This window comes from Canis aureus, chromosome 32 (genome assembly GCF_053574225.1).
Source record: "Canis aureus isolate CA01 chromosome 32, VMU_Caureus_v.1.0, whole genome shotgun sequence".
NCBI classification, from domain to species: Eukaryota; Metazoa; Chordata; class Mammalia; order Carnivora; family Canidae; genus Canis; species Canis aureus.
Genome location: NC_135642.1, coordinates 19,146,145 through 19,167,234, shown reverse-complemented (window position 1 = coordinate 19,167,234; position 21,090 = coordinate 19,146,145). Strand labels below are relative to the sequence as shown.

Below are 21,090 nucleotides of genomic sequence, written 5' to 3'. Positions count from 1 at the left end.
GTTTGTAATGTAGTGCAGTGCATTGTCAACATGATCCCAAAATGCTGGCCTCCAAATGATGTGGAGTTAATAGATGAGACCCATTCTGCACACTTTGTTGCCTATACGACACAGGAAACTTAGCTGATAGCATAGAGTCCACTGGCTGGAATTCCTTAGACAGGTACATTCTGGTGGCCCTTCTAGCCCTTTTATAAACTATTCTTGGCTGTGGTGATACTGTCTGTACAACCTTACTGTGTTCATTAGGCCTGTAGAAGATTAGGTGGTTTTATTACTTTGAAAGAGGCCCTTTTTCTTAATGATGAGAGAATTAGTGTGATCAAAGTGATCATGTAGCTGTCATCTGCTGTGTTCTCAGAGTACTTTATACCCAACTTTGTGGTAATAATCTGCTCACATGTTTTCTTCCCTGCTAGATGGAGGCTCTTAATGCAAGAACTGTCATCTTTTTATTCTAACATTTTTCATTGCCTTGGTACATATAGTAAGACTTTATTAGATGTTTAGAGTGAGTTAAGCATTCTGAGTAGATCTTCATTCGTTTATTCAGTTATTTATTGAATAAATCTACAAATTTTTTGTGAGTCTGTCTAGGATGTTCCTTTGACTCCTTTTGTTGATAGTCTTTTTTTTTTTTTGTATTTCATTTGCATTTTATTTAAAGAAGAGAAACAATATTTTTTTATTGTAAAAAAGTTGTTGAAAATGGGTTAACTGTTAAATAGGTACCACTAAGAGAAAGCAGGATTGTAACATTGTTTTGCAGTGTTGGTAAAATTTGTATGAGTAGGAATATCAGAATTGGTAAGCATCATCTGGCTACGAATCACATAGACTGGAGAGGAATGAACATATTAGGGCCTTAGTAAAATAGGTCAAATGAGGAGCAGTGGCAGCAGGTATAGATGATCTCTGTTATAGTTTCAGTAAAAAAAAAAAATCTCCAAATGAAATATGTGAGATTATTTTGATCAGTAGAACTGAGACAAGAATAAAATGGGGAAACAATGACACTAATGAAAATGTGACCAATATTGAGTTGACTTTATCATTTGTAGGCATATCTCTTTTTTGAGGTCAGACATGAACAAGGCTTGCAGCAAACTTCAAGTCTTTTGGTGGGCTTATTAGTGGAGTGGCATTGTTTTGATAGAAGGACATGAGAAATTCAAAAACATTTTCTGAAAGAAAAAAGATAGTATCCAAATACACATTTAAAAAATGTGTACAGCGTTTTAGCTGATAAAATGGTTATTATTCTTTGTTATTTTAGCGTTCTTCCTATGTCCTTTATTTGATCAGTCAATAGTATGAGAGTAATGATTTTTGTTTTTCTTCTCAATTCTGTTGTAAAAGCTTCTGACTTTTAGGTTTATATTAAAGTAATACCATATTTAAATAATTCCCTACAATCTTCCTGTTTTTAACCTTGAACTACAATGATTGGAAGGAAAATAAGTTACGGTAACATAGAATTAAGTGTCTAGCTATTGACATCTATGGAAATTATCTGGCTTGTATGAACTAAATGATCCTTCTTTCTGCCACATCTCTTTATTTTTAAATCTTAGAAAGTTTATTCTTTGTTAGTATGTGAAGCTGCTGCAAGTCAGTAATGACCTCTTTCACAGTAAAAGGCAGGTTTTTGATGATTTTTTTTCCCCCCCTTGAGCCCAAAGTGAGTAAGTATATACTTTAGTTGCTGCTTGGTAAGAGTCTAGTGGTACTCCAGACTTCTTCCCTGGACAATATCTGCCTATAAATGGCCGATTAACAACCCCCTGGTTGTTAAGTATCTATATAGATCTTCCTCGACTTAGGATGGCGTTACACTTAACCTACTGAGCATCATAACCTCACCTAGCCCACCCTAAGAATGCTCAGAATACTTAACATTAGCCTACAATTGGGCGAAATCCTCTAACACAAAGCTTATTTTATAATAAGGTGTTGAATATCCCACGTAATTGATTAAATATCGAAAGTGAGACATTGAATGGTTGTGTGGGTACAGAATGGTTATAAGGACGTGGATTGTTTATCCTTGTGATTGCCTGGCTTACTGGGAGTTGCTGTTCAGTGCCTTCTGCCCAGTGTCAGGAATATCATACCAGACACATATCACTAGCTTGGGAAAAGATCAGAATTCAAAGTACAGTTTCTACTGTGTATTGCTTTTGTACCAGCAATGTCAAAAAATTATAAGTCAAACCATCATAAGTTGGGACCATCTGCAGTGGTTAACTGCCCTTGAAAGGGCAAATACTGAAGCTAAAAAAATGTATTTTAGGTTATACTACATTCAGTACATTTCCTCAGCCCTAGGGGAAAATGTGTTCAAATATCCCCAAATGTATAACAAAATAAGAAATAAGTGACTGTGGTAAACATAGATCTCTTTTTATCCTACCCTATGTAATTCATCAGTGACATGCATTTTTAAGAAATCTAAGTATAAATAAGTATACTTATGGGTATAAGTATAACTGACCGATTCAGAGTCAGACCCCACATTAGTTTAAGTTGTGCTAATGGGGTCAAATAGACATAGTCTTTCAAACTTGCTCCCATATTTACTGTCCACTTTAACTGTATTCTGACCTTCCAGTTCAGTGTGATGCAGGACCGTAACATATTAGAACCACAGTGTAAAAAAAGGCTTATTTAATTATTCCTCCTATAAACTATGGAAACAAATACAACTTTGTTTCACATATTTCTGTTACGGAGTTTTCTAGACCAGTGTACTTGAACCAGATAGAAAGTAGAGACTTATAGTAGATTTTATTTACCAAAGCACATGATGCTTTAAGCATAACTAGTGGACTTTTTTTTTTAAGATTTTATTTATTTATTCATGAGAGACACATAGAAGCAGAGACATAGGCAGAGGGACAAGCAGGCTCCTTGCGGGGAGCCCAGCGTGGCACTCCATCCCAGGATCCCAGGATCATGACCTGAGCCAAAGGCAGATGCTCAACCATTGAGCCACCCAGGTGCTCCATGACTGGTGGACTTTAACTATGGAATAATTTAATAGTAAAGATAATGCAGTAACAGTAAAAATAATATACAAAGAGTATTCATTGATAGAATTACTTTTTTTTTGTTGGTAAAGAAACACTAAAGCATTGTTTTTTTGTCCTTTATATCATAATTATGGCTACTTGTAGAATATCTGATTTTGCTTTTATTTCTTGTGGTTATGTTACAACTTCATTTGGTAGTACATTTTACTGAACTATTTATTTATCTGTGCTTTAATTTGGCGTATTTTTAGATGTGCTTTTATATCAGCATTTCCCAAAACATATCACAGGATGTTAATAGGCTGGATTAAATAAAGTGAAAAGTTTTCTTTTGGCAGGATAGGTTATTTGTATAAAAAGTACGGCAGTGTTAACTATAACAGCAAGATGCTTGATTATTCTGTGGTACTGATTTCTCATTGCATACTATTTTGTCCTGTACTGCTGTTAAAATAGCAGTTCTGTTTTTGTTTTTGTTGGAATCATACAAGATTGGTAGATAATTAAGTCACTCAAGAAAGTCCTCAAGAGCATGTGAAAATAGCCAGAGGTCTGATTTTAATTGTTTGAAACTACATTTTTTTCTCCTGAATTATTTATCTTTAGAAAAGCAAATTATCTCAATTAGTGTTTTTATGGTATTAAGAAGAAACTTAGAAAACCTATAGCTCTTGCTGGTTCTGTTCTGCCAAGTAGGGGTTTTTGGACAGTCTAACCATGAAACATGGATATCTATAGACCACTTTCAATAGCCTTAGTGTCCAAACTGTAAGCATGTTGAAGCATCTTGGTCAAGAGACCTCGTCAGATTGAAAAGCCATGAGATCATTATGAGTTCATGAATTTGAAGGTCTGGATGTTGGTTTCTAAACTGAGAGAGACAATTTAAGAGAAAAAAAAAGAGGCTTGTCTTGAAAGATTGAGATAGATTTTGCACGAGATAATTACATATTTTCCTTTGAAGTTTTGAAGATTTCTTGCTTGAGTGAACCTTACTATTATTGCTAATAAACCGATGATGGGATGCTTATGTTAAGTAAAGCCCTAAGTTTTTATAAAAGGTAAAAGTAAAAGTAGAATAAGGAAGAAACTGTAATCTTAAAAGCCCTTGAAAATTTTCCACAGTATCCTTCGGAATCATTGTGCAGTGCTGCCATTTATGAAGGTATGCGTATTTAATTAAACTTGTTTTTTTCAGGTCCCAGCATTCAAGATATTAGGACTCTGGAAATTGCTCTGTGTCTGTCTTTATAGCTTGCTTTTTAAAGTTTCATTTTACGTTGTTTATTAGAAAATGCGAAAGTTTCATTTTATGTTGTTCATTAGAAAATGTGATTTCTGTGTTTTTTGTTTTGTTTTAACCAATTGTAGGTTATATATTTGAATCTACTTTAATCATGATAATAAAATTTTTTTTCTGGGAACTAGTCTGTTTTATGACTTTTAGAAACAGTTAAAGGCTGCCTGGGTATAAAATCATGGGTTTGGCTCACTATGATATTTATTAACTTAGACCATGTAATTGTATTGAGTGGGTAAGTAGTTGACTACCAGTTGGTTTAAAAAAATGCAGTAATGGTAGGATGCGAAATGGATGAAAAGACAAAAATAGAAGAGTAGTCCCAAGTTGTAAATAAGAAAGCATTCAGTTCAAGACTTAAACGGAAAACAAATTTTTCTACTTATGCATTGAGATTAGAACTGATCCTATCACCTGGAAAAGAGATTATGGGATTTTTTTATAAACTCTTTGCTTTTATTGTCCCCCCCTTCTTTTTTAGTCCCTTTATAGAACTAAGTGTGCTTGCCTTTTAAATTTGTTGCCAGACTAAAATTAGCCCAGAGTGATTTGGCAACTATATAATATTCAAGGGAAAGGAAATATTATGGTAGGTAGGCACACAACTCACCTAAATCTGTATGGATCTGGTGAGAATACATCCCAGTTTGCCTGGGGATAGTTTCCCTTCGCAGCTGTTATTTATGTATAATTACTAATAACTTTCCATTTAACTCTCTACAGTTTCTAGTTTGGATGGTGGGTTTTTATGGACGTTTTATAACTTGATAAGTGGTAACTAATTTACTCAAAAACTAGTCTCTAGAGTCAGCAATGATATTAACTGTATATGGAATAATTGTCTGATTTTCTTCTTCCTCCTTGAAGCTTCTCTGAGGTTCTTTCATCTGAGTGTTCTTATCATCACTGTTTTTACTTTTATTGTTTTAAATCTATGATATCTCTTCCATGCCAATTTCCATAACCCATTTGGCGCTACTCTTACACTGGAGTTCAAATTGTGATATTGAATAAATAAATGAGTTTGGCACTGATAAGCAGAGTTAGTGGGACCCTTTGTTGCCTGGTAAAAATTAAAATTCTGAGCAGTTGGTACTATTTGCAGTGATGAAGGAATGAAAAGGGGGATAAAAGGGAAAGGAGAGATTAGGGGGATTGGGCAAAAAGCGACAATTTTTTCTAAAACTAATTTTGTTTAAATTTGTAAGTTTGTTATTGGGCACATTGACTTGGTGGCATTTTGTGCTAGTTTGCCTTACTGCTATAAAATTTACTTCAGAAACTAAAAAACTTTTTAAAGACTTTATTCATTTGAGAGAGAATACATACAAGCTGAGGGAAGGGCAGAGGGAGTGGGGAGAAGCAGACTCCCAGAAGGGAGCCTGAGTGGGGCTCAGTCCCAGGACTCCTGAGGGAGCATGACCTGAGCCAAAGGCAGACGCTTAACTGACTAAGCCACCCAAACATCCCTGGAAACTAAGAATTAAATATAAGAAATAAATTTTTAAATTTTCTATTTTAATAAAATAGTAAATCCTCAGCAAGTTATTTTGATTCCTATTTTGTATATTTTAACATGTTTATATTAGTGTCTATGAATTGCATTATAGTCAGAATATAATGATGAGAATAATGTTTATATGATGTATTATTTTTAAATCATTAATGTTTTTAGTTATTTACCATTTCATTGGCTATAAGGAATTTCAGACCTGTGAAGTGAAATGAAACTGACTAGTAATTCTATAATTTTTCTTTTACAGGTCATGTAATGTTTGCAGAAATAAAAATGGAGAATGGAAAGTCAAAAGGTTGTGGAACGGTCAGATTTGACTCCCCAGAATCAGCTGAAAAAGCCTGCAGAATAATGAATGGCATAAAAATCAGTGGCAGAGAAATTGACGTTCGCCTGGATCGTAATGCATAATTTCAAACCACGGAACATTCTTACATCTGTTTTGCTGAATCTCCTAGTAAAAAGTCATTTTTTTAGTAATACTGTATGCTTACAAAAGCTGTAAAAATGAACTTTTAAATCTCCCACCAGCTTTTAACAGTATAGTGTGAAATATACTGTGATTTTTGTTAATCTCAAGTTTGGGTTTTTAAAGACAGCAAGTCGGTCATTCAGTTCAAATGAATGGTTATACTGTTTTTAATGAAATAAGCCATTTTTCTTCTTGTTACTTTACTACATAGTGGGATTTGTTTGTTCAAGTTTCCTCAGCTTTTATCAACTTATTGTAAGGTAAAACATAGGTGATTTTTTCAAAACTTCCGTTTTATATATGTAATTGTCCTTGAAAAGAAAGGGCTCAGGCAAATTAGGATGTGATTTGGGTTGGTTTTAAATTACTTTTCTTTGGCGATAAAGAATTACTGTAAGTAAGTTTTAGATTCGAAAGTTCAGGATCTTTTTTATTTGACTTAAATGAAGAAGTGGAGTTTTCCTTCTCTTCCCTCTCCCATCATTCACATTTTCCACATAACACTATTAATATTACCCTCCACAGCCTCTTATTTTATTATTTCCAAGGACTCCAAGTTCATATAGAACTGATAATGTGGCAATCCCCAGGTATAATAACAGACAGACTACTCCTAACTTTCTATCTAATTTCCAGCCATTGAAGTGAACTGCTGAAAAAAGAAAAATAATTGATATGTTGAGAGAGATGGTTATGTAAGTTAGTCCTCTGCTGTTCACTTCTACAGGAGCTGATGCATTTATAAATGCAGTTTTAATAAACCATGGAACACCTAGGCACAGCATATCAAACACGTTGGATCCCACGATGTTAGACATAGCCATATCTCCTTTGCCTGCAGAAAAAACATGTTGTTAAAATGTGCACACCAATACTGTATTTTGTTAATAAGCTTCATAAAAAAACACTGGAAAATTTTTTTGTTTGTTGGTTTTGGAAAATTGTTATATTAGAACAAAAGTCTTACTGAATTTGTATTTTTTAATTTGGGGGGTTAGTATTTAAAGTCTTAACATTTATTTAATAATAATTATCTTTATTTATTAAACCATTTTTTAATAAGGTCTATAGATTACTTGTTGCTTTTCATTCTAATTTAATATGGTTAATTATGATTTAATGCACATTTCAGATAAATATTATTTGGGGGATTAGATTTAGTGAAATTACTCTGATATTAAATAGTAAATCCTTCCTTTTGAGTCACTCTTTTTTTTTTTTTTTTCTTAAAAGTATGTTAACTGAGGAAATAAATATCTTTAAAGGTACCTTTGCTCAGTGTATTTCAGAATAGCCAGTCTTGAAGAATGGGCATTGCAGCTTGAGGGGCCTAGTTCTTACCTTTTCTTGCAACCAGCACACTTGTAATTGTGTCTGGCAGGCTTGTTCCTGCTGCTAATAAAGTAAGGCCCATTACTGTATCTGGAATTTCTAAAGTTTCCCCTGTAATAAACAGAGATACTACAAGTTGCAGATCTTATTTCAGATATTTCCTTTCTCAACAAAAAGAAAACAGGCACATTTAGATTTCACAACTAATATGTACTTAGACTTTACCTAGCAAAATATTTGAATAAGATTGGTAAATTGAAAAACCCAGGTAGCATTAATTTTTAATGACCGCTAAAGATATTTAATAGAATTCTACTAAGGAGTAATTCTTCTACCCCGGTATGCTTACAGAAGGTTTGGATGTTCACTGTTATCAAGGCTGTTGCTTAATATATGCTAATAAGATTGGTCCTTTTCAAACTCTTAATGTGATCAGGATTAAGTAAATTGTTTTTAGCTATTTTTAACCTGTAAATGTTAAGATGGTACATGTTTTTTAAGTCCTACTTTGATGATCCTACCTTAAAAAAGGAAAACAAAAATAGGGTTCTACTTGAGTCTTCCTAACATTATGGTCCCAATTTATTAATTCTGTTAAATTTGGTATCAAGTTCAACATTTGACAGAAATGTGTTCATTCTGGGACATAATCAGGGAAGTTAAAAGTACATGTAACTACTGTTTTAATGTTGCGATTGAAAACTACTTTAGAATCTTTTTTAAGTAGCTGTTTATTGCATGCTTTATATATTGATATTGGAATTGTAATAATGGTTGTTAATTTTTGTTACCGGTTTGCCAGAGTTCATATGTACATAAGTAACACTAGTATTTATCATCTTAGGGGCTGTTCTATAATATTGCTTGATTTTGCTCTTTAACTGATTTCCTATTGTCAAATATCTGGCTGAGAAAATTTGGAGAGATTTAATATGCAAGCTAATTGGACTCTTTCATCTTTCTCATTAAAAATAAGAAATACTCTGATATTTTGCTAGCATGCTATTCTAAGTCATATATTAACTTGGGAAAAGTCAGAGATCTGCAGGCTTTTTTTTGTAAAGGGCCATGTAGTACTTACTTTAGGCTATGCAGGCTATATGGTTTCTGTTGCAGATATTCACCTCTGCCACTGTAGTGTGAAAGCATCCATAGATAATGTATAAATGAATTAAATGAATGGGTTTGATTATGTTCAGTAAAACTTCACTAGCAAAAACAGGAGACTTGGTTGTTTGGGTACACAGGCGATAGTTGGGTCACCTCTGATATGTCCAAGTTAACCTTTTTGGGAGAAGTTTTAATTTTTTTTCCCCTATGTTTATATTCAGTTTTTTCCTTGGAATTCTGTGGGACTAGAGCTGATTATGGCCAAGCAGTAAGATTTAATTTTTAATCATGAAGATAGTAGAACCTAAATTTAAATTTTATTTTATGCCCTTTTCACCCATTTCATAGTTTGTTTATATGTCCTTATTAAAAAGCAAAATGAAATGCAATCCAGTTAAACAGTGAGCTCACATTGTTATCTCAAAATGCTGGCTCCTTGCTATATGTTTCATTATGGAATGGAATTCAGTATAAAGAGTATATTGTGAACCTCATACAGTGTGATTTAATTATTAGTGTAATAGGGAGATATCCTGTGTATTTAATTTCATTTATAAGAAGATCCCGTGGCCTTTAACTCTGGCCTATACAATACTGAGAATATAGTTGATATGTAATATGCAACTTAAAAACCCTGAATTGATCTTGTTGATATATTAATATTTTATCTTTTTATATCTTTAGTCTTTGCTGAAATAGAAATTTCCTCTGTAACTAGATTACTTTTAGTGAATATATGCAGTTTCTTCTTCTATAAAACTGATTATTTTCTTTATAAATTGTGATCTTGTACTAAAGATACATACCAGTTATTGTGACCATCCAAACCAAGATATATGTAAATGCAGATATCCACAGTGCTGACATGAAAAAGGTTATCATAAAATAATTTTTCCAAAATTTTCTTCTACAATCTGGTGTGGTTAGGAAAAGTAAGGTAATAATAGGAAGGGATAGTACCCAAAAAATTCTTTTTAAGTCTGCTTCAGGCATGTTGAAAACACTTGGTGGATCTGTTGAGGAAAAAAATAAATGATTCTGAGTTTTTCTCAAATGGCCAATTAAGTTGGAAATGTCCATTTAGAAAGCTATATTGAAATAAATTAGCTGTATCAGTTTTTAAGAGGCTATTTAAAACATTTGAATACCTCATTACTGATATTGCTGGCAAAAAGAAACTAATTGAGACTTTAGGGCAGACAGTATAAAATGTTATACTCAGCATTTCTTGTTTTGGGGCCTTAAATCCATGAAAATCTTGGGTCATCCACTAAATATATTGGACGTAATGTTTATGAAGTACTGGTTGGACTTTCTTTTGGTTTTCTACAGTGTGGATGGTAATTTTTTAGTAACTTTTTTTGCTTTATGGTATTAACCTGACTTCTACCTATTATAACTATTATACTTGTCTTTCTTCCTCAGTATTGATGTTTCTAGCCTGCCCTATGTATAAGATAATGCATACATACTTAGGACATATAAAATAATTATGGCATAATCTTTTTCTTAAGTTGAATATTCCATTCTAATTTTCATTGTAAGTGAATTTTGGAGGCTTGCTTCATATTTCTCTCTTAACATTAGTTTACTAAATTTGGAACTCACTACAGTTCTTATGAAGAACCTTTAAGAAAATAGCAACTAGCATGAAACCTACAATATAACTTCTAAAACTTTGAGTATGTTCCTTATTCAGTACGTTTTATTAAGTTAGTGGAAGACAATAATACATTCGATAAAAATAAGCATTCACTTTAAAATCATTTAAAATTTGCATGGCATTTACAAAATAATGTACCCATATATTGGATCAAATTATATTACAACTAATACTAGTAAAATAACTCATAAAAAAATTTGCCAAGCCTCAGCCAATGGGCCACCAAGTAAATTTTAGATATAATCTCAGTGTAATGAAAAAAATTTAGAATGGTCCTTTTGAATTTCTTGTTATAAAATTCAACTTAGCAATATGTACCACTTGAAAGGCTAAAAAGTATAATTTTTGTAAGAAGGGAAGAAGTTTTGTTTTAATTTTTTTAGGTGGTAAATTAGAATAACTTCCCTTCCTAATGTACTTAGGTAAATTTAGAATCTGTTTCATACAACCACTTTGTAAGAAGCTAACGTATAAATTTCTATTTCTGGCCATAGATGAATTTGACTTCTACTAAATATCTAAATGTTTTGCTACTGCTTCAAATGACATACTTAAAACTCAAATGTTTCTTTTTTCCCATACCATCCCTTTTTCTTAAATTCCGAGTTTTTGTAAGTGATGTTCCCATTTTCTCAATCAATCATAAACAAAGCCTCAGAATTTTCTCTTTTCCCTTTCCTGACCTTTTCTGGTCCTTCTATTGCCTCGTCTTGGTTGATACTTCCTTTGCATTGTCTTTTTTATTCCTACTTTCCTTTATCTAGGCGTCTACCAAACACATCAGCTATTTTAGTAGCCTCTTACAGACTTTCATTTCTTTTATCCTCTAATTCTCCTGCTTCATAAGCCTGCAAAGACTTGTGTACTAGCATTTAAGACTCTTCTGTCCTATTCTTTCCTATCTACCTTTTCCCTGCTTCCTTATTGTGTACATTCTGTGCTCCAGGTATGCTAGTACATGAATAGGCCTTTTGCTCATATATTAATTCCTTGGCATTAATTTACAGAACATACTTTACCCTTCTACCCCTTCTACATGATAGTTTACATAATAAACTTCGTAGCTGTTACTTATTGGTCATAAATCAAGTCATCAGCTAAAATCTGATCTATTCTACAAGGCTCAGTTTAAATGTTCCCTTTTCTGTGATAATCATGCCTGTGTAGCCATCAGATTTTATACAATCTGTCCCATTTAGGAGCTACAGTTACACTTTTCTCTTTACTTAAACCTTCATATGTTAGCTATTTTCTTTTTTCTGTACAGCATTGGAAGTTTCTTAAGGATAGGACCACCTCTTCTTCACTTCTGAATCTCCACGGTATGTTTTACATAATAAGCGTGTGTAGTAATTGCTGAATTGAAATGAGATTCTTAAGTTTTTCTAGTGAATAGACTTACTAGTGGGCATGATGGGCTTATTACCTTCAGAAACCTGACTTAGATCATGTAAACTTAAAGGAAGCTGAGAGTAGCCAGACTCTTCATAAAATATCCCACTGTCAGTTCTTGATTGCCGACGGATGAATGGCTCACCCTCATCTTCCCATCCCATCAGTGGCTGTTGTTCACTTCTCTCCTCCATAGCTTCAGCAAGACAGGTGCAGCAAGGACTGAATTTCTTTATAATATATTGGTTAATTTTAATGTCAAAACACAGCACCAAAACATATAATCCATATATCAAAAGCAGTAAAGTTCCTTCATACCTATAAATTAGAAAACTTTGTTTTAAAATTAAAAAGTTTTTTTTTTTTTTTTTTTTTTAAAGAATTAATAGCTTTTGAGCAGTACCTGCTTAATAATTTTCTGGCATAGCAATAGAACAAGCAAAGAATATTTCTAGATATATTTTGGTTTTCTAAGATTTGTCCAAACTTGGCTACAGCATTATTAGAAATTTATTGATGAAGGCTTGACAATCCTTTCTATATTTCAACTAAAACCAAGAATTATAAACTCATCTTTATTTAGAGATTCTTTCAATGATAGGCATAAAAAATGCTTTGAAAATAATAATTGTGGATTTTCAGAATAAAAGTTAATGAATAATGATGGGCTTTCTTCATCTCAGTTCATTGGCAGCAAACATCCCCCAAAATGTATAGTGATTATAAAAGAATGTTAGTTCATTTCAGCTGTGTCTATTCAAATCTGGTATAAGAATTTTATGTAAAATATTCAGAATATATGAGGCTTTGGGACTTCTCAATTTACTGAGTTTTTTTTTTTTTTTTAATTTTGACGTAACTGAATTTGGCTTATATTTATACAAGGAAACGAGGATAGTCTTTAAAATAAAATTGTACCTTAGGCACTGAGAACTGTTGCCCTGTACCCTGGTTTCCTAAAGAGTTAAGATTAGCTAATACCATTACATTTGAACCTGTCATTTACCTTTTATTTTATAACCAGTGAATTTCTGCTACAGCTGAAAGCACAGAGTTCTTGATTTCCCTAATGGAGGGAGTATAAGCTTGGATACTCTCATAGTCATTGTCTCTATAGAGACAACTGCTGAGTCTCAGAAGGATCCTTGCTATATCCATTGGTCTTTCTTCGGAAGACAGACCAGATTTTAGGATGATTCATTTAGAAATTGTTCTCCCTGCTAGATTTTAAGTTTCTAGTCAGCAGGTATTATGCAGGGTTGCTAAGTTGTAGTTCTCCAGAAGGGTGCCATTTACATTGTTTTCTATTTTTCTGGTATCCTCTGGCATTGTGCAGTGCACAGCCTGTGTGGCTGTGCATTGTACATTTTTCTCCCTCTTTTATGATTCCTAGCATAGTGTTTTAACGCCTAGTAGATACCTGGTTCTTACTAGTTGAAGAAGTTACTAGCTACCCACTGAGTCAATCTCTGTTTCAGTTTCTTGAAACGGCAAGATACTGGGAGGTTACAAAGAAAGCAAACAGTTGTTAATACCTAAATATTGTTAATTCTCAGAGGAAGAAGGCTGTACTTCCTCTTGTTAAATGAACACTAGAAAGTTGGAAGAATCTAGATTTTAAAATTTACTTCCTCCCTAATTTCTCTCCAATCCTGTGACCATGAGCACTTCTAACAAAGGCAAAGTAAATAACCCAATAGATGAAAGACCCAACTGATGGGGCTTGAGTGGACAAAGGGAAGACTTTCTGAACAGGCAGTGGGGTGAAGGAAGATTGGTAATATCCAGTGATTAGTGAGACAAGGAAACTGACATGACTAAAGAAATTTCAAAGAAGGGAAAAACCCAACTGGCAACTGTGATGAGGAAGTTAGCTCAGAGGCATATGAAAAAATGTTCTAGAAGTGGCAGGTAATTGAGAAGTGACTGAAATAACATTTCTGAAGAAAACATTGCTAAACCATTGGAATCTCATAAAATCCTCTCTGTAATTGTGTTTTACATAAGAGTAACGGTTATTTCAAGCTTACCAGTAAACTTGGTTGTCGAATATTATGCCAAGAACTGCAGCTACACTAATTGCATATGCTGCACAGTCTCTGAATAGGGGCCAACATGATAGCGTTGAGACCTGTAAAATGACAATTTACTGTTTCCATTACACTGTAACTTTGAGTACATGCTTAGCATAATACTGGAATTGTATGTAGTTAAATATTGTTATCTTTTGCATTTTGCTTAGAGAAAAAGGAATTTTAAGAAAAATTGTGTTTCAAAACCTACTCTGGTTTTCATAAATTTGACCAAGAGCTATTTGTGGGTTAACTTTAAATGGAATACATGTTTTTCTACTGATTAATAAATTTGATTGAGCACATTACTAGTGCCTTGTTTGTTCTAGACTATAAACAATTTATAGTTTGTCAAGACAATAAATACGTTGAAGTTTTCTTACATACCACATTAGATAACAAGCCACAAGCTGCACAGATGCCAAAGAGGTTATACATTGCAGATCCAAGGATGGTACTAATGCCGATATCTCCCTTTGTGATAAATACACCTATGAGCGAGTTAATTGCCAGGTTAGTGTTACTAGACTTGAAGAAGAGAAAATCACATTGAGTAAGCAGAAAATATAAGAAGCAATATTTACCCAGGAAAGCAGTAACTAACTCAGGAGCTGAACTACCGGCTGCCATAAAAGTTGCACCTGCAACATCCTGAGACAATCCAAGGGCTGAAGACAAATAAAATTATGTTAAAGTGGCAAATGAAAGGGTATGTCCCTATACCTAAATATTCAAATCTATGGCTTCACAGAAAAGCACTCACAGTGACAAACTGGAAAAATAAGACATGCAGTTAAAAAATTAGAGGAATCCAGTGCCTTGCTTTCTCAATGAATTCATTACTTCTATGGAAAGGGAGAGAGGCCAGGGACTATTGGAGCTATGCTCTGACTTGGTATTTATTGTAAATGCCAAGTTACGAGATTTTGTGGCACCCAGAAAAGATTCCTAGCTGCACGGCTTGTAGGTGTATAGCGACAGCATGACTGCTTTAAAATGACACTGTCAACAGTGCTCCAATAAGATTTGGGAAAATAAAGTGTTTCAGGAGTCATAATCCAGTTTGAAAGAGGAGGAAAAAGTGAACATTGGTAGTTCTTAAAATGTGTAAGCAAACCTGAATTAAAGGAGATTATTCACAAATTGGCAATTCCAACCTTGTCAACATAAATGAGAGGAAATTAGTTAACCAGAAACCAAATAAGATTTACTATTGTATAATTAGAATCTATTGATTTAAAACATACAGCCATTAAGACTTTGCTCTAGAGTAGGAAATACAAGAAAATACTACCATTCAAATAGTTGGTGTATATCCCCCAGACTTACAAGCATGCAAATCCATTATCTTCAGTGATTGCTGGGGTGAGAGTCTTAATATTTCTGGCTTTTTTTCAGTTTTAGAGCTAAGGGATCTAGTATGGGAAGGAAAAGAGAGAGCCGTGCTGAAAAACTACCTTGTTTTGGGGAGGCTGAGACAAGGTCGCATCGGAAATCCCCAACCAGGCTTTACTGGTAGACTAAAAAGTAGGCTATAGAAGTAGCAGGCTTTTTTATTGGTGGTGTGACAGATTGTATTTTACAAAAATGGCTACAATATTTGCATCCATGTGATTTTCGAGAACTTTTCCATTCCTTGCCCTTTCCACCTCCACCCTCCACCCAAAAGTAGAGTTTATGTCTCCCGTGACTGACTTGATTAACAGAATATGGCAGAGCCATGACATTTCTGAGGCTGGGATATAAAAGGTGACAAAACTTCCTTACCGTTCTCTCTCTGGGGACCTTTGCTTTAGAGCCCTAAGCCACCACATAAAGACACCGACTACCATTGAAGTGTACTGGAGATGCCTCGTGAAAAGCCCATACAGAAAAAGATGCCTGAGGCACCTCTACTATTTCAGCCCCCAAATTTTGAATCTCCCTGCCCCAGGCACCAGACATGTGAAAGGGAGAGAGATTTCAGATAACTCCAGTCTTCTACACTGCATGAGAGACCTCGAGCTAGAACTACCAACTGAGCCCAGTAAATCCTCAAAGCTGTGAGAGGTAATATGGTGACTGTTGTTTTAAGCCACTAATTTGGAGGTGATTGGTTAAGTAGTCATTGGGAACTGGAACATCTGGCTATCGTTCACTTATTTGTTACACTTTGTGAGTACTATGCCAGATGCTTTTTTTAAGTGCTAGGAATATGGCAGAAAAAACAGCCAAATGTTTCTGTTCTTGTGGAAATGTTAAGGTCTTGTTCTTAATTCTAGTGAAAAGAAACCGATAAGCAAAATTTGTTATGTTAGATCTTCGATATTACTATTGGGATTGTTTGTTGTCACCGTGAACCACACTCATACAAGACGATGAACTTGGTTGATAAATACTGTGTGTGTTCTGACTGCTTCACCAACTGACTGTTCTGCTGTCTCTTCCTCTCTTCAGGCCTCCCTACTCCCTGAAACACAACAGTACTGAAACCAGGAGAGTGAATAGCCCTACTATGGGCTCTAAATGTTCAAGGGAAAGAAGGAAGAGTTACAGATCTCTCACTTTAAATCAAAAGCTAGAAATGATAAAAGCTTAGTGAGGAAGGCACGTTGAAAGCAGAGATGCTCCAAAAGGTAACAACTCTTCTGTCAAATAGCTAGCCAAGTTGTTAATGCAAAGGAGAAGTTCTGGAAGGAAATTACCAGTGCTTCTCCAGTGAACACACAGAAGGTAAGAAAGTGAAAACAGGCTTATTGCTGATAGGAAATTTTAGTGGTCTGGATAGAAGATCAAACCAGATACAATATACTCTTAAGCTAAGGCCGAATCCAGCAAAACCCTAATTCCCTTTAATTCTGTGAAGGCTGAGAGAGGTGAGGAAGCTGCAGAACAAAAGTTTGAGGCCACTAGAGGTGGTTCATGTGATTTAAGGAAAGAGGCCATCTCCATGACATAAAACTGCAAGGTGAAGCAGCAAGTCTTGATGTAGAAGGTACAGCATGTGATCCAGAAGATCTAGCTAATAAGATCACTAATGAAGGTGGCTACACTAAACAACAGATTTTCAATGAAGACAGTGTTCTATTGGAAGAAGATGCTCTCTAAGACTTCCGTAACTAGAGAGGAGAAGTCAAAGCCTGGCTTCAAGGCTGCAAAGACAAGTTGACTCTTGTTAGGAGCTCATGCAGCTGGTGACTTTAAGTTGAATCCAGTGCTCATTGACCATTCTGAAAATCCTGGGGCCCTTAAGAATGATGCTAAATCTACTCTGCCTGGGCTTTATCAGTGGAACAACAAAGCCTAGATGAGAGCACATTTATTTACAACATTGTCTACTGAATATTTTAAGTCCACTGTTAAGACCTGCTGCTCAGGGACACCCGGGTGGCTCAGCGGTTGGGCGCCTGCCTTCAGCTGGGGTTGTGATTCCGGGATCAGGGATCAAGTTCCACATCGGGCTCCTTGCGAGGAGCAGCCTTCTCCCTCTGCCTATGTCTCTGCCTCTCCCTCTTAGTCTGTGTCTCTCATGAATAAATAAAATCTTTTTTTTAAAAAAGACCTGCTGCTCAGAACAAAAGATTCCTTTCAAAATATGACTGCTCATTGACAATGCACCTGGTCACCCAAAGGTTCTGATGGAGATGTATGAGATGAGTGTTGATTTCATGCTAACACAGCATCCATTCTGCAGCCCATGGGTTAAGAAGTAATTTCAACTTTTAGGTCTTATTATTTATAAGAAGCATATTTTGTAAGACTATAGCTGCCATAGATAATGATTACTCTGATGGATCCCAGCAAAGTTTATTGAAAACCTTCTGGAAAGAACTCACTATACTAGATCCCATTAAAAGCATTCATGATTCATGGGAAGAGATCAAAATACCAACAGAACAGGAGTTTGGAAGAAGTTAATTACAACGTTCATGGATAACTGAGGGAGGGGTTTAAGATTTCAGTGGAGGAAGTACCTGCAGAATTGGTAGGAATAGCAAGAGACCTAGAATAAGAAGTAGAGCCTCATGATGTGACTGAATGCTGCGATCTCACCATAAAACTACAATGGATGAGGAGTTGCTTCTTATGGCTGAGCAAAGTGGTTTCTTGAGATGGAATCCTCTCCTGGTGAAAATGCTGGGAAGACTGTTGAAATGACAACAGAGGATTGAAAATATTGCATAAACTCAGTTGATAAAGCAGCAGCAGGGTTTGAGAGGATGGGCTCCAATTTTTAAAGAAATTCTAGTGTGGGTAAATTGCTATCAAACAGCATTGCACGCTACAGAGAAATTGGTCATGAAAGGAAGAGTCCATCAGTGTGGCAAAGGTCATTGTCTTATTTTAAGAAATTGCCACTGCCACCCCAGCAAACACCATCCAAGGTCAGCAGCCATCAACACTGAGGCAGACCCCTCTACCAGCACTGACGTCTCAGATAATAGTATTTTTTTAGCAAAGTATTTTAAAATAAAGGTATGAACATCTTTTTTAGTCATAATGCTATTGCACACAATATAAACATAACTTTTTAACGCACTGGGCCACCAAAACATTCATCTCACCTTATTTGTGGTATTTGTGCTCTGTTGTGGTGGTCTGGAACCAAACTGGCAATACCTGAGGTGTTCCTGAACCTGAGGTAATAGTGCTCTAGGCAGGAGTGAGTGCAAAGATTCCACGGTGGTGGCCAGCCTGGGTGGTCAAGAAACAGAAAAAGACTGGCGTGTCTGGAATAAAAAGTGTGAAGGGATGGCAGTAGGTGATAAGGTAAAAGGTAGTAAGTGGCCAGATCATGTAAGACTTGTAAATCCTAGCAAGGATTTTGGCCTTTATCTTGAAAGATATGGGAAGTGCTTGGAAAGTCATCCACACACTGCCTGTCAATGATCCCAGCCCCAGTTATCTTTTTTGTCTTGGGGTTGTTTGGCCTCAGAGTCCCAACTAGCTGGAGGTTGAGCTCTTTTGCCACCTTTTAGGCCTCTGTTGTGAAAAGTTCTGTTAGGATAGTTGAATGATTCCTCACTATTTTGCCTTTGGTCATGTTGCTTGATGAACGTGTTGCAGTAATGAATGAAGGTAGAGAGGTCCTGTTTTGTGGAACATATTTCATAACATTTCTTTTGCTGGTTAGAATCTGTCTTCTGTCCATCCATTCATCCATCCATCCATCCATCCATCCCTGTGATGTGTAGTAGGACAAATTGGCCATAAAATTTAAAATATAGTATGATAAAGCATATTGCTCTGTAATTAACTGTTGTCATTTTAGGAATGAAATAAATGATATCTTACTATCATGGTATACAATTCACTTTCATATTCATAATTTAAAAATCTCAATTATCCTCAGATATGAGTGGTGATATTTCCATTTTACCTATGAAGACATAGGTCCGGGAAGTTAAGTAACTCAGTTACACGGATAGTAAAGATCTTCGATGTGAGGAGTTAAGGCATAAACCCTGAGTCTGTTGTTTCTAAATCCAATGCTATTTCTGTTTCACCACAGAAACACAACATAAAAATGGCACTCAGGCAAGCCAATTATATCATGATGGGTGACTGAGTTATTTTCTTCCCTGATTCTTGGCATGGGCATATAACTACCTCCATTCTGGTCATTCCTAGGGGAAATAATAGTTACCAGGAGTCAGGGATACTTTGGAAGTTTTCCAGCATATTCCAGAGGATGTATCAATTTAGTGACATTGGATATTATCATGAATTCTTTAATCAGATCAGAACTGATCATTCATGTGGATGAAGTTGAAAAAACAAAATGCTTTATTTTGAACTAAATGTTCAAACTTGGTGCAGCTGAAGAGTGTATGACCAATCTTTGCTTAATGTTAGCTGAAGAACGCTTCATTAGAAAACTTCAATCTCAGGAGGGAAAAGGTGATCTATTGAGCTGTTTGTTGCAAGGTGGGAAAATAAGTGGCCCTTCTGAACACTTTCACTATCAAAAGGCAGTAACGATAAAGCTTATTGCTATTCACTGGGCTCTAATTGAGTTATGAAAGGAAAGATTCTGTAAAGATGGATGTATAAAATTTCAAAGATATTTTAACAAGTTATATCTTAAGGTTCTAAGCATATTTTGTAAAATGGTTTATACCTTTGAACTTTAGAATAGAGTGACTTTGTCTTCACTGACCTTTGGGTAGCATTTCTCTCTGCTATAGTTTATTATTAAAGATAAATTTTTCTGGTTTTATTCCCCCCAGAGCTATTACTTTTTTCCTCTTTATTACTCTAAAGGAATAATCACATTTCCTTCAGGATATAGGAGAACCGTTCAAGGTGAGTTTTCTTTATAGGTTTAGATGTCATTACATTGTTTATATAAAGTGCAACTTCATGATAATGAGCTGTGGTCCATGGGGACCACGACTTGGACCAAAATTCATCAGTCTTTTTCTTAAGCATGTTCTTTTTTCTGATGTCATGTTGAAAAGCTTATAACAGTTTTTGAAAACTCTCTTTTGGAAATATAATACAGTAGGAAGAGTTTAAAATGGAGACCCGTATTCTGGCCCTGCCTTAGTATGTGACTTCAGACGAGTCATTCAGACAAGACTTGTGTTTTGCCATCTGTAAAATGGAGTATTGGATGACATGATCTTTGAGGTATCTTCTAATTTTATCAATTTTTATCAAAATACAGAACATAGATTCTGTGCTTTCAGACTCTATACTCTTATTGTTAAAATAAGTTTCTTTTAATTAAAAAACCCCTACATTATTGAAAATTTAGGAGATAGAGTGGAAATATAGAAGGGGATTACCATTGTGTTTTAACCACTGCTATCATTTTAATGTATTTCCAGTCATTTTCCTGATGTATATTTTAACAGACTTACAAGCATAAGCTATATATATGTGATTTGGCATCCTCTGGCACAATTTTAGAAAGTCTCCAGTGATAGCAAATTTTCATGCTCTGTGAATGGGTTTGGATTTAAGTTTTGGAACTGATCAAAGGTCATTCAGACCCAACTCTAGTGACTTGGATGGTAGTCATTCTGTGTAGTTTTATTTTGGATCCAAAATGAAGTGTGACAGCAAACTGGCTTTTTTTTTTTTTTATGATTTGCAAAACTGGTTCTGACATTAATTTTAAATATATTTTTAGAATTTTTTTGAGTAAAGCTTTAGCATCATTAGACTAAATGCCTAGCTTCTCAATGCACTGTGTGTGTGTGTGTATATATATATA

At 34.9% G+C, this 21,090-nt stretch overlaps 2 protein-coding genes across 2 annotated transcripts in view; one reads left to right on the top strand and one right to left on the bottom strand.

Annotated features, from left to right (window-relative positions):
- MYEF2 (myelin expression factor 2) overlaps positions 1-14,197 on the top strand; it is a 38,463-nt gene extending 24,266 nt beyond the window's left edge. The window contains 1 exon segment of the mRNA XM_077881020.1: positions 6,096-14,197. Within this exon segment, the coding sequence (XP_077737146.1) occupies positions 6,096-6,259 (164 nt within the window). The 3' untranslated portion in view covers positions 6,260-14,197.
- The window catches only part of SLC24A5 (solute carrier family 24 member 5), a 28,320-nt gene continuing 13,679 nt past the window's right edge, over positions 6,450-21,090 (bottom strand). Inside the window, exons 3-8 of the mRNA XM_077880415.1 lie at positions 14,277-14,380; positions 13,848-13,948; positions 11,852-12,135; positions 9,569-9,775; positions 7,662-7,763; positions 6,450-7,155 (exon numbers count right to left, since the gene is read on the bottom strand). Coding sequence (XP_077736541.1) covers positions 6,833-7,155; positions 7,662-7,763; positions 9,569-9,775; positions 11,852-12,135; positions 13,848-13,948; positions 14,277-14,380 — 1,121 coding nt within the window. The 3' untranslated portion in view covers positions 6,450-6,832. The remainder of the gene's footprint in view (positions 7,156-7,661; positions 7,764-9,568; positions 9,776-11,851; positions 12,136-13,847; positions 13,949-14,276; positions 14,381-21,090) is intronic.